The sequence below is a fragment of the Lethenteron reissneri genome, unplaced genomic scaffold (genome assembly GCF_015708825.2).
Source record: "Lethenteron reissneri isolate LAM-NWPU_2019-01 unplaced genomic scaffold, ASM1570882v1 scaffold_1639, whole genome shotgun sequence".
Lineage (NCBI taxonomy): Eukaryota > Metazoa > Chordata > Hyperoartia > Petromyzontiformes > Petromyzontidae > Lethenteron > Lethenteron reissneri.
This window is the reverse complement of record NW_026891376.1, coordinates 896742-910859: the sequence shown is the minus strand read 5'-3', so window position 1 is coordinate 910859 and position 14118 is coordinate 896742. Positions and strand designations below refer to the sequence as shown.

Genomic DNA, 14118 nt, shown 5'->3' with positions numbered 1-14118 from the left:
GTAGGTGTGTAGGCGTGTAGAGGTGTGTGTGTATGCGTGTGTAAGTGTATAGAGGTGTGTGTATGTGTGTGTAAGTTTATAGAGTAGTGTGTATGTGTATAGAGGTGTGTGTGTGTAAGTGTATAAAGGTGTGTGTAGGTGTGTGTAAGTGTATAGAGGTGTGTGTGTAGGGGTGTGTAAGTGTGTAGATGTGTGTGTGTAGGTGTGTAGAGGTGTGTGTGTGTAAGTGTATAGAGTTGTGTGTAGGTGTGTGTAAGTGTACGGAGGTGTTCGGGTGAGTAACCCTGGCAGCGCAACGCTGCTGGCGTCTCGTGCTGCCGCCTGTACCGCGCCTTGTCCACCAGAGGGCATCGCCTACCCACGGGTTGTGTGGCGTCAGGGTGAGAAGTGGAGGGTGGGGGGAGGGGTCCGGGGATGGGGGGGGGGGCTGCTGCAGCGCTCAGCAAGGGGTCGTGCTTGGTGCACCACTGCCAATTCTTTATTGCATCGATCTGTCTCATTCTTTGTCTCTGCTTTTATTTCCTTGCGCCCGAGTATGGACCGCTACTTGTGGTACCCTCCCTGTACTCATTGGAGAGCCACATCCAAACCACTAAATCTTCTTGTTTCTTGTGTGAAGCCCTCTCCAATATTTTATTTGATTTCTGCAAAAGGGCTGCTGCCATGACTGTGGAATGGTTGTCACGATTGACTTAAAATGTCGCGGTTCGATCTCCCAGCCTGGCCTTGAAAACATTGACCAGGATTCTTACAATTCCCTGTTTTTGTCCACCCACAGTCCATGGGTGGGTCGCGTGCAGTGGGCTAAATGGCGAGTACTCCCACCTCTTTCAAGACGTATGGTCAGTGTGGAAAAGTTGGCTAAAACATACCCACCGGATCAGCACTCTAGACCTCCCTCTAGTGGGGGTTCTTTCACAAGCAGTTGCATCAGCATGTAATTACAGGACTGCACCATTAACCTCACGTGTACAACAATCATCTGGTTTCCGTGCATTTCAGAACTCCTTGATCCAGACCCCAGCATCCCAGTGCTGCAGGCTCAGTGCTCTGCATCGGTGTTACCATTGCGCCGTTGCTTCTCTGCAACCCCGTGCCACCCGTTGCCGCGTGTAACGTCGCTGCGCCCTGTGCACCGCACGTGTCCCCGGCCCCTGCCGCTGCTCCACCGGGACACCGGCTTGATGCTGACGATGTCTCAGGAGCAGGCCGCCTGCCTCCTGGCCAACGCCTTCTTCTGCACGTTCCCCCGGAGCAACGCCACCGGGACCCGGAGCGAGGACTCTGCCTGCCCCGACATTAACGTCAACAGGTGCAGCAGCAGCCCATCACTGTGCATTACACACCGTACACCGTGTGTCATGCAGTACACACACACAGATGCCATGCTCTCTCTATGTAGAGTATTTCTTGCTGTATATGTAGCATCGGAAATGCAAAGCACACACCACCCTGTGAGAACCGGGACCGTTGAGAGGCCGAGTTCCCCTCCCCCCCGACCACAGGTGAGGGGTTGGGGGGTTATTCCAGAGCCACCTGGAAGGTTCCAGAAAGGGGGCGGTACCGAGGGTGGAGCGTCCCTGAGGTGGGTATAAAAGACGGACCCCAGGACGGCCCGAGGCAGTGCTCTGAAGATGAAGACTAAAGACCAGCTAGGCTAGGACCCTGGACCCCGGGACTCGACGTCCTTTTTTGGGCCGGGCCGAGCACGGACCAGTGGTCGAGACCCGCACCTTGGCTGGGTCGGGTCAGCATAGCCTCCCCGAGGCCACCCTTAGTCGGAGGACTCAGAGCCCGTAGCCCCAGTGATAGGGCACGTTAGCCCGGAGGCCATACCTCCCCAAGTAGTGGGAGTAAAAGGGGCTTCTGTTATAAGATTTAAATAAACCGTGTTGCCTCTAAGCTACGTCTCCAGTCTCCGTGGGAACCCACTACATATACACAAGAAATGCTGTTCTACACATAACGGCCATGCCACGTTTCAGTTCAAAGTAACGCTGCAGTGCGTGCACAGGCTATACTCCTTTACACATACTCTGTATTATACGGCACACACTTTCATGGTGCTGTGTACACGGTATATGATGCGTTACACATAGGCCATGCTGTATCATAAACTCCGTGCAAAGTATCAGTTAATACGTAGCCAATGCCACTGTACAAAGACAAAGATCCCCCCTCATAGCCTTAACAGATTTTTGAGGCAAGTGGTGTTAGTGAGGACCTACAGAGGACTGGCACAGTACACAGGGGAGTGGGTGGCCAACACCACGCATTTGTCTCCCTCGTGGTGATATGTACACACTGCATCAGGTACTCATTTGAGGCTGAGTCGACCAATGGGAGGCCCAGGACCGGTTCAGATATTTCCCACTGTTATACCGGTAGGAACAACAGGTTCCACACTGCCCACCAGGGATTAATTGTCTGTCGTGCATATGGGGAGGGGAGGGTGGGGGTGGGAGGGGTGGGGCTGGGTGGGGAGGGGCTGGTCACCCCGTGGTGCCCTTATAAAACTCAACGTTTAACCTACACACTATACACGACACGATACACTACACTTATACAAGTGTAGTGAGTTCTCAGGGAGACAGACGACGTAGTTGAGGCACACTCTTTTATTTAACCAAAAGGCGGTAACATTACTTGAAGGGGTAACGGCCCCTTCACCCGTACTCAATGGGAAACACCCCTAGCACTATCCCCTGACTGTCCTATTCCCAGTCCTCCGCTATGAGTGCTAGGGGAGGCTATCTGATCCGGCCCTGGTCAAGCACGGATCCCGGCACCCAGCTAACCAGGCCGTGCTCTTACAAGAGCAGCGGTCCTGGAGTTCTTGGGGCCGCGCCACTGGCTTGCCCTGCTCGGGCCTGACAAGGACAGCGAGCCAGGGGAGTTCCAGGGCCTATTCTGCCAGTCTTCAGTCTTCCCTGGTAAGCTTCTCACACACTGGACCCGAGCTCTCTGGCTCCCCGCCTTTTATAAGAATCCTCTCCGAGGGGTGGGGCTATGGGGGATCACAACGCCCCCATGCCCCCCCAGGGTTAACCGATGCGGACGTGGATGTAGACACCCGTGTGTGGGTCCAGACACCCTTGTTTGTCCGCCTTTCTTCCCGTAACAACCCCTAAATTTGTATTTAGTGTTGAAAAACTGGCAGGATTTTACGTACTTTGTGCTTATTAAATCCTTTATATAAAGTTCACTTGCTTGCTTGCTTGCGTGCTTACAACCGTGCAAATCTTTCAGTCGTTTTTTAACCCACTTCCCGTGATCCAATCGAGCTGACATTTTGCACACAGACTCGTTGTGCGTGACAATTAATTTTCGTGAAAATTTTTTTACAAAATTTTACACTGTTTAGGGAAATTTTTAAAAATATTTATTTACCAAATGCTTAATGGTGGCAGACAATCATCTGACCCATAGGTGGCAGCCATCTCAAGCCAGAGGACGAGAGGACGAGAGGACTCGAGCCGCCACGCATATAAAGGATTTAGAGTGAAAAACTTTGTTTTTACGGGTTCATTTTTATTCTCAGTTATTTTGTGACTTGCTTACATTTTTACACATTGCACTAATTTTCTTTTGTTTGTTGTTGTAACTTGCTGACCCTGTGCCTCGACTGCATATCTGTGAAAGAAGAGCTTCATAGCTTATCGGATTCCTCTTCATCCAGTCTAAATAATTTATTCTGAATTTGGAAACCAATGCAGGATAAACCGGGGGGGGGGGGGGGCGTAGAACACACTCCACATTCCACACGGAGAAAGTGGCCCAAGTTTGGGCATCACTTTAAACCGTACAGGCAAAGATGGCGATTATCCCACTTTCTCGATACCCATTCACAACAACCGCCATTCACCACGAAGTGGTGGTGACGTCAACATGGTGCTTGTGCCATGCTAGGTGTACTTGTAAGACGTGAAGTGTCGAAGGCCCACTGATAGGTGGTCACCGAACAGACCCAGGTGCCATGGGTTGACTGACTGAGATAACTGGCAAATGCACCAACTGTGTTCTCCACTGTGCCACCTCATTACATTTAAGCCGCCCGGCGCTCCGCTCAATGCTGTGAGGGCAACTGCCTCCAACTACCCAGCAGGGTCCCTCACAAGCCTCCATAGAGGCTGATCTTGACACTGCTGGTACCAGTCATTGGCAAGTTCAATCAGCTCCACATCCTTCTGTACCACATCAGTCAATCTGTTCTCTAGCCCGTGCAATGCCCGTTTAGCCCTATCTATCTGGCTGATCAAAAGCAGCTTGGGGATGCGGTGGCTGGGCACACGCAGATGAGGTCACTCACGATGACTTCCCACAGTAAAGCTGGTCTTAAAATCCATGACCCTAATGGTGCCAGCCACGGTGTCTTTGACCATGATGTTGTTCTAGAAGAGAGGCAGAAGGGATTCACACACAGAGGTTATGTTGATAGAATTCAGCCAGCAGTGGATCGATCATGTACTACAATACATATTAAACAGGGGAATCAGAATAGGTGGCGCGCTCTTGCCAAGCATCAGTCACAGCGACAATCGCTGTTTTCTGACAGCTATCACTGGGGGTGCCCCTTTCAAGTTCGTTAAGACGAGAGATGCGAGTGGCTTACGCGTGTTAATAACTGAGATATTGTCGAAGTAAAAGGGGATGGTGCTATCGACAACTGATCACCGTTGCTCCAACAGTAGAGCTGAATGAAGTGCACAGCAGTACGAGTGCCTGTTTATGAATCCCGAAAAATCACCGACAACGCGCATGGATTCTGTGATGCTTTCCGCCATGCATTTGCCTTTCATAGTTTTCCATTCGCAAAATCGAAGCTGACGGGCAACCAACAGGTCAAAACACGCATTTGGTATATTTTGCAAATTGTCGTTTTAGTTCCGGTTCATGTCTCCCAAGTTTTGGCCAACGCCGTGATCAATGTGGCCAGTTTTCTCTGTGGTGGGTCCCCAATAGAGACATACCTCTTCACTAAAGTCATAATTTATACCGGATCATCTTCACCAGTTTTACTGTGACCCTGCCTCCTTCCAAATAGACAGACAGGCCTAACACATGAACCTTGTGAGGTACAACACGACTCTTCTCCAAAGACGCATTGAACACCATGTTCACTTACTGGCCTGATGGCTGCGTGGACGGCCTCCTTTAACTCCATATGCTTCAGGAATGTGAGGATTTCCCTGGTGCATGCTTTAGTTAACGCCATGTCCAAGCCCCGGAGCCCTGCTTCTTCAATCACTTTCTGGAGACTGTCCCTGTGAGAGAGGCAGCGGCAGCAGCAACAACAACAATGTTTGCAGCGTCAGTACGATCCTGCAATGCTATGCTGATTCTGATATGGACAATAATACTATTGTCCATGTACGTTCACGACCGATATTATTATTCATCATTAATCCCGTTTGGGTTTAGGTCTATTTTCTGATAAACCAAATCAGATGGCACATCTGCCCACTTATATTTTGTATATTATATCGATTTATATTGCACCTTATTCCAAGGCACATTCCAGCATTTGTAAAAATTGTACATGGCATTATTGTGGTTTAGATAAAGAGTGGGGTTGTAAAAAGTGGTGGTGTGGTTATGGTGACAGGACAACATGCGACAGGTTAAGGAGGGGTTGTGGTACGTCTGGTTGTAGCTGTAGGGGTAGTGATAGAGATAATGATATTGATAGGGGTTGGAGACAGCCTGGTCCTAGCAGAAAGGGTAGTGATAGGGGTAGTGATTGGGGTAGACCTGATCTTAGCTGGGGAATGGGAGCAGGGTGCGTGCATCTTGCACATCCCTACTTATTTGAGGCTGAGACCTAGAGAAGGCCCAAGACCGGTTCAGATAATTGTCACTGGTGTTGGCCGTGAGTGGAAATTGAACCTGGGTCACTCGGTTTCTAGTGCAGCGTGCTAATTGTTACACGACCGCTCCCTTACATATATTCTCCCGAACAGGGGGGGAGACACAAACTAAACACAGAAAAGCACCCGAGCTGAGAATCGAACCAAGGCCCTTCTCGCCGAGAGGCATGAGCGTCACCACTGCGCTGTCACCACCCTGCTAATGGAATGGGGTGTGGCTAGGTGAACAGGGGAAGGGTTGATAGAGAAAAGAGGAGGGGCCTCCAGTGCAACCACGTGTGTGTCCTGGTTGAGCCTCGCAGACACAGGGCAGCGCCACGGTATTACAATGTGTCGATGGCACAAGTGTCAAAAGTAACCACGCTATGGGGGAACATGTGGTACGTACTTCAACAGCTCCAGCACGATGCAGTAGTGCCCTCTGAAAGTGAAATCATCCAGGACTTTGACGACATTGGAGTCCTGGTTATATTCCTTGCGTTGACGTTCCATAGCCCTCTTGAGCCCCATCTCCAATATTTCATCCGTGGAGCTGCACAGAGGAAGTCCACAAGTTAATCACTTAAGACTTGTGTAAAGGATGCCCCGAAGTAACACCTATTCGGAAATAAATAAATACATATACATTCAATGGGTCTAACGGCTTTGTGAGTTTGAAGTGCTCAACTTTCATTACCGAGGAGCTATCACAGGAAAAGTGGCCGACATATGGCACACAATTGGATTTGAAGGTAGAGAGCCATTCAAATAGGATTGTACATATGTATGCTAAACTTCATTTGCACTGTACATAGCCAACCATGCTAATTGGAGATGCGTGGGAAGGACAACAAACTTAAGATGAAAAGCAGTTCTAAAGAAATTTGTTTTCAATTTAGATTTAAAAGTACATAGTTTCAGTGACTTTCTAATATCGGAAGGAAGAGCGTTCCAGACGGCCACAGAAGTGCATCTGAAAGCGTGAGATGCAGTGACCCTCTTTGTTCAAAGGCTAGCCAAAAGCCGCTGCAAAGATTGGTCGTCAGAGGAAACTTAATGCAAATAAGGGGGTTAAATTGGGAGAGACTGAACAAATTAAGAGGGATTGGTGGTGGAGAACCATGAAAAGTTCCAGAAAGGTTTGGGAAGAGGATAAAATTAGCTCGGGAGAGAAGGGGGTTTGGGGTGCTGCCTGAATAGAGTAATTCCCTGATGTGTGACTGTGATTAACTTGAGCCGGCTCCGAGCGTGGTCCAAGGAATGCTCAGGATTTTGTAGGAGCTGAGCCTGTGCCGAGCTATGGCTGAGCTGCTCAAGCATATTTAAAAGCAGCCAAGTGACTCAAGCCAGAGCCTAAGAGTGAGAGTTCGAGACTGAGCTCGAGCTGAGCTCGAGCTGAGCCATGGCTCTGAATGTGGGTCTGATATTGCAAGGCGAGCACAACTAATGAAGGCGCTATGTTTCACTGACAGAGTCTGCAGTAGTTGCACAGTTGGCCAATGTTATTTATAATCACAGTAGTTGAGTAATGTGGAGGTGATTTTTGAGTATTGGGATGTTTGGTCCAATACCAGTTACACTGTATGTGTTTTTTAAGCTTGAGGAAGAAACTAAAACTGTTAAACAAAACTATTTTAAATTTTACCAGGTAAGGCCCACTGACCTATATAGCTATTTTTTAGAGGCGACATGGCCACAGATGATAGCTTCACCAAGTGGCTTATCACGTAGCAGCCAAATACTCTAAACGCATGTTTTTAAATGTGGAGTAAAAAACCGGAGGACCCGAAGAAAATCCATGCTGCCACGGGGAGATCACTACAAATATATAGGTGTCAATGAACCCACGACCTCCTGCATACCAGGCGAGGGAGTTAAAATCTCGCCACGAGAAACTGAAGAACGCAAAGGGAACCAATGCAGAAGAGATGGAGAACATACAAACTCTACACGGGAGGGTGCCCAATTCAGGAGTCGAACCCAGGCCCACTTCTCGCTGTGAGGCATGAGTTTCACTTCCACATGGCCTCATTACGGTGCCTCTGTGGAGTCTTACCTTAAGGGTGTGACCAACATCTTCACGACCACGATGTTATTTGTCTTGTGGTCACGACACTCGATGACCTGGCCTTGACCTCCCACCACAATTGTCTTGAGCACCTCATAACGGTAGTTGAGGTGCACATGTGGGTCCTGAGCGACAATCAAACAGAGGTCAGGGGTGAGGGCACCAACTCCATCATCAACACTCATTCACCCCACCCCCCCCTGTTAATTCAGTGCTCGGTTGGACAGGAATGTCGCGGGTACAATTTAATAACCTGATTCACAGTTGTGACGAACTGAAGCAAGATACATTTTCATTGTGTGTGTGTTGGTAGGAGAGAGAGCTCTGTCATGCTGGGAATTTTCATGCTTGGTTGGAAGACCATACTGTGTCTGATAATGCTGTGTGCAAGGACACTGCACGTCATCACGCAGTGAGTGATTATACTGTGTGAAGATACTGCGCGTGATGATGCTGTGTATGATGAAGATGATAATGAGGCCTGAAGTAGCAATCAGGGCAGCCGCCCTGGTTGCTACCGCAGGTGTAATAACAAGAAACCACGAACCCTGCTACTGCTGGGTTATGTGACCGCCCCAAGTAGGTGTTTTGTTGTGAGTCTCACCAGAATGTAATTATGCTCTTCGTCGTCGTAGCCATAGTTATTGGTGCCCCGGGAATCGTTGTAGAACGTATAGTACCAGATGTCTTTCATGGCGGCAAGTTCTGCCTTCTCTCGGCGAGTTAGTTGAGGGCCAATAAGACCCAGGATTTCTGCGGACATGAGAAAAACAATAAATGTAAGTGATTTCGATTTAAAGCTTTCGTGACTGCAGGGATTCATCTTCTTGGTTCTTTCGGTAAAGTCACGTAGAAGGGAAATAATAAAAAGACAGCGTCTGTTCGACAGACTTGTTCTTCTCCTGATGATGGTTGCTTGCGTTGTGGCCGAAACGTCGTGAGAATTGTATTTTATTATGTTGTATTTTTATTATTTTATTATTTCCCTTCTACGTGACTTTACCGAAAGAACCAAGAAGAACTGTACGTGATATTTTATCATCGAAGCGCGTTTTATATAGGACAGCCTCACTCAGTCTCAAGATTCCTTTTCAGGAGGTTCCTGCAGATCCTTTTGCAGAATGGGAGCAGTGCTGGTGCTGATATGTGTGATCCTAAGTTGAGGAATTTGTCAGGTAAATATTTCAGGATTGGAATGTTTTGGCCAATACATTGTGTGGTTATTTTTGTAGCGATGGGATGAAACTGGGATACCCATATGCCCACACACACACTCACACACACTCTCACTCCCTCACGTTCTTCAGAACTGGGGAAGAATATAGAAACTACACACAGGAAGGTGCTCGAATCAGGAATCAAACCCAGGACCTTCCTGCTGTGAGACATGAGTGTTGCCGTTATGCTTCCACCCTGCCACGTAAAGTTGTGATGCCATACTGGCCTATGTGGCTATTGATGTGTTTTTGTTGTTACAGTACTGAGGCCAGTGCATAGATAATAATCAGTTTGTAGAAAGTCTGGCAGACTAGGATTGAACAATTATTGTAACCATCATGTGAGAAAAGAGATCAAAGTAAATATGGGAGTTCTAGTTAACTCCAAACTCTAGCTTCCAAAAGAGCGACTGCTAGGCTCTACATTATCACTCTCACTGTATCAGTCATTCAGCTGCTAATCAGCAGAAAAATACATATCCCCCCCCCATGCAACATGGCCACCATGATGTTCCTCATGCAACATGGCCACCTTGACATCATCCATGCAACATAGTCGACATGACATCACCCCTGCAACATGGACACTGTTACGTCTCACATGACTATTATTACCTTTGGGTGATCTTCTCCGGATGGAGGAAGTAACCGCAGTGTCGCAAGACCCGCCATTTCTTCCACCTTCAGCGTTGCTCATCTACACAAAGACAAAGGTTCCCCACATAGGATTCAACAAGGTGTTGAGTTAAGTGCAGTAGGTGAGTACTGAGCAAGCACCGATGATATCTGGGCTCCACATTCAGGAGGGTCCTGCTGATAGTTCAAAGTTAATGTGCAAGTTTATTGATGGGCTATGTGATATATTGGTGTGGCTGAGGACTGCTTTGTTGTTGTTTTTGCTGCCTTTCCCAATATTAAATCTTGACTTAAAGCTTTCGTGATTGCAGGAATTCATAATCTTTGGGTCTTTCCGTAAAGTCGCGTAGATAGGTTCAAATTAAAAGAAAAAACGTGACGTTTCGATCACAACACAAGCGATCGTCATCAGGAAGAAAACAGAGGAGGAAAGCTGCTAAAACAGACTTCTTTAAAAGTTCAAAATGGGTGCAAGCCCAAGGGTCATAAACGAAGTGGGCGGGGCTAGTGATGTTAATATGAGAGATTAGCATGTTAATGTAAGATCGCAGAGCCGATGGTACGTGGCTACACCCATTTTAAACCTTTAAAACAGTCTGCTTTGAGCAGCTTTCCCCCTCTGTTTTTCTCCTGATGACGATCGCTTGTGTTATGATTAAAACGTCGTCATTTTTTGTTTATTTATTTTGAATTTGAACCTATCTACGTGACTTTACCGAAAGACCCAAAGAATATGGTTTCCCAATATTGATAAATAAGACTTGTATAATTAATTATTGATTTAAAGTTACTGACTTGCTTTCCATTTTTCTACTTTGCACTCCTATTGTTTTATATTGTTTTCTGTTGTAACTTGCTGACCCTCCCATACTGGACATCTGTGAAAACAAGCTTCGTATGTCATTGGATTCTTACAGTCTAAATAAAGATTTTGATTCTGATGTCAAATCTCAGCATTGGGATGTTTGTCTGATATCAAGATGCCACACCTGGATTTACATTGAGACAGAAAGAGGAACACGTGGATTGGAAGACACACAGGTTAATGGGATCATTCAAAATGTTAAGAAAACTGAGTGGGGCTGGGCCAGGACACGCCACGGCCAGAAGGGATGGTGATGGTTGATTGGTTGATCGTGAAGAATAATAACGAAGTGGCAGACAATAACGGAGTGGCAGAAGACAGGCAGGTACACAGACAGGATCTCAGAAAGACATTCTGATAGAAACACACACATACACACGGGTAGGCAAGCAGATGCACACCCAGGTAGACAGGTAGGCAACAGGCACATGGATGGAGAGTGGAGAACACACGTTCACCTCATACTTCACCGCGCGAGTCGAGGGACCCACACTTACCTCCATGGCAGTGACTTGCAGAGCAGCGTTGTGTACAGAGCTCACGTCGTTCCTGGCGTCGTCCGGGTCTCTGCGTGGAGAGCGGTGGAGTGCAGGGGAGAGAGGAGAGGGTCACTCAGAGTCGAGGGTGTGGGACGTAACTGGTTCCCATGTCACAACACGAATCAGGTCACAGCACGGACTCACATCATCAACACCGACTCTGATCAGCACGGTTGGCTATGTACTGTGCGAAAGAAGTTCAACATACATACATCACCATAAACCCAGATGAATAACATGGGCTTGCCTCATCAATACGGACTCACATCAACACGAACTCACATCATCAGCACGAACTCACATCATCAGCACGGACTCACACCATCACCACGAATCCACAGAAACAATATGGACTCACATCATGACCATTAACCTACGTAAATATCATGGACTCGTATCATCAATACGGACTCATACACTCAACATGAAACCACATCATCAGCAATAACCCACAATCGGCACGAATCCACGTAACCAACACAGACTCACATCTTCACCATGAACCCACATCATCAACACTGACTCACATTTCGAATTAAAGCTTTCGTGACTGCAGGGATTCGTCTTCTTGGATCTTTCGGTAAAGTCACGTAGAAGGGAAGTAATAAAATAATTAAGAAAATATATTTAGTATACTGATGATACTATGTAGTTTATACTTTAGTTTTTTACGTGGTTGTTTAGTTACTGCAGCTACATACTATTAACATTCCTTCCCTTTATTAATGCTACCCCTATCCCCTCCCTTTGATGCTGCTAATCCTGCATAATGCACAGGCATAATATGACTTTGAAAACCCCCTGCCCACCTCCTACGCATTTCACAAGGAGTACTAATCACATACCTGCATTTCCCATAAATATGCTAAATTCCTCTTGATATGCAAATTATTTTGTCAAGGCGCCCTTCCCCCCTTCCAACCCAGCTTAAATATACGCTCCAAGCGTGGTGGTGTTTCATTCAGACGCTGTCTCCCCGACAGACCTGGTCTTCACCTGAGGACGGCTGCTTGCGTTGTGGCCGAAACGTCGTGAGAATTGTATTTTATTATGTTTTATTTTTATTCTTTTATTACTTCCCTTCTACGTGACTTTACCGAAAGAACCAAGACTGACTCACATCTTCACCATGAACCCACATCAACACAGACTGACACCCTCACCGCGAACCCACGACACGGACTCACACCCTCACATAATCCTCACCTCGTCGAGGCTCGCTCCGATGGCTTCAGCTGCTGCACGATGTCGTCTCTCCGCGCCTCTCGATCGCCGCCTTTCGCCCAAACTGCCAGAGGCACGTGGGGGGCGGGGCCAGGAAACCACGCCCTCCGTGATGTAACAGTCCGGAGCTCCTCCCCCTCAGCACCTTCCCCCCCCTATGCCCCCCTCCCTCCACTAACACGTCCACGAAAACAGACCACTACTAACACCACCACTAACAACCCCACCACTACTAACCAGTGGCGGCTCGTCAATAGAGGGCGCAGGGGCGCCGCCCCCATCAATATTCTAGAAATATACGTATACAAAATTTATATAAAAATACATAAATAAAATATTTTTTTCATACGATGTGCCGGCTGGTAGTAAGAAAAGCATCAGCATTTAATAAAAACTGGCTTTAATCGGTCAACTATTTTCTATGTTTTTCAATGTGTTTCATGCGGGGCGCCGGACAAATGGATGTCTATGTGAGACTTTACATTTTCGGACAGCATGTGACCTGAAGCTGGTCTCTAATTGGTTTCTTAAAGATTCTCCTCGGGGCGCAAGTCGTTGCGTCCCTGGCCAATCAGAATTGGATACATGTTATTTTATCCAATCTGATTGGTTCTCGTCACCTGTCATTCAAATTTACGCTGTAGGCCACTACTGCGAGTGCGAAGGCGACACCACTTTGACACTTGCTAGGCTGATCAAATTTTTTGTGTAAACAATGGCAGCAGTTCATCCAAATTCTGTAATTTATTTACAAAAAAACCCTTTCACAAGGCTTTCGCTGGAAGAAATAAAAAAGATAAAGGATCTCGGACCGGACCAACCCGATTTACAATCCAGCAGCAGGCCAGTGACAGAGGACGAAGCTACACACGAAGCTTCACCCGCGCTTGTTATGAGAAACGGAGGTGGCTGGCTGGATGTGATGTTAGCAATTCTCTTTTTTGTTTTCCCTGTCTTTTATTTCAAAGTGTCGGCACTGAAGTTTTGTGGACAACGACGGGGGTAAGAGACCTCAAACATCTCTCTGACAAATGCAAACGTCATGAAAGTAGCCGCAGCCATATTGATAATAGCATGAAACTAACGTTTTTATGTTCAAGTAGGAAACATGCTTTTTGGTACTTTGGTCTGAAATGTATATAAAAGAGAAACATTTATGTTCAAGTAGGAAACATGCTTTTTGGTACTTTGGTCTGAAATGTATATAAAAGAGAAACATTTATGTTCAAGTAGGAAACATGCTTTTTGGTACTTCTTTTGGTCTGAAATGTAAATAAAGATCATCAAAATTTATATTAAAGTAGTCAAAATGGTTTTTGGTACTGCTTTATATTTATTTGCCCCCCTCAATAAAATAAAAAAAAATGCGCCCCCCCAAAAATAAATATCACCAGCCGCCACTGCTACTAACAACAACCCCACCACTAGCACGACCACTAACAACAACCCCACGACCACTAACACACCACCACTAACGTACCACCACTAACACACCACCACGAACACCACCACCACTAACGTACCACCACTAACACACACCATAAGCTCTAATTTAAGATTGAACCACTTCTACGGGGAAGTTCCAAGTTTATCTTTTTCTCTCTCTCTGGGTTTTTTTGTTTTCTCTCTCTGCCTGTGTATTTAGTGTACTTTTTTTGTCTCCACTCGTTTTTTGTCATTCTTATGTTCTGCTCTGTCTGTGTGTCTCTGTTCCTCTTGTTTC

At 46.9% G+C, this 14118-nt stretch overlaps 1 protein-coding gene across 1 annotated transcript; it reads right to left on the bottom strand.

Annotated features, from left to right (window-relative positions):
- Positions 1-5757: 5757 nt before the first annotated feature.
- LOC133363051 (dual specificity tyrosine-phosphorylation-regulated kinase 2-like) lies at positions 5758-12499 on the bottom strand. Its single transcript, XM_061582061.1, has 7 exons — positions 12378-12499; positions 11130-11199; positions 9747-9828; positions 8519-8667; positions 7903-8039; positions 6256-6399; positions 5758-5761 (listed from the first exon to the last, which is right to left on the bottom strand). Exons 2-7 carry the CDS (start codon positions 11133-11135, stop codon positions 5758-5760), a joined length of 522 nt encoding a protein of 173 aa, XP_061438045.1. The 5' UTR covers positions 11136-11199; positions 12378-12499.
- Positions 12500-14118: the final 1619 nt, after the last annotated feature.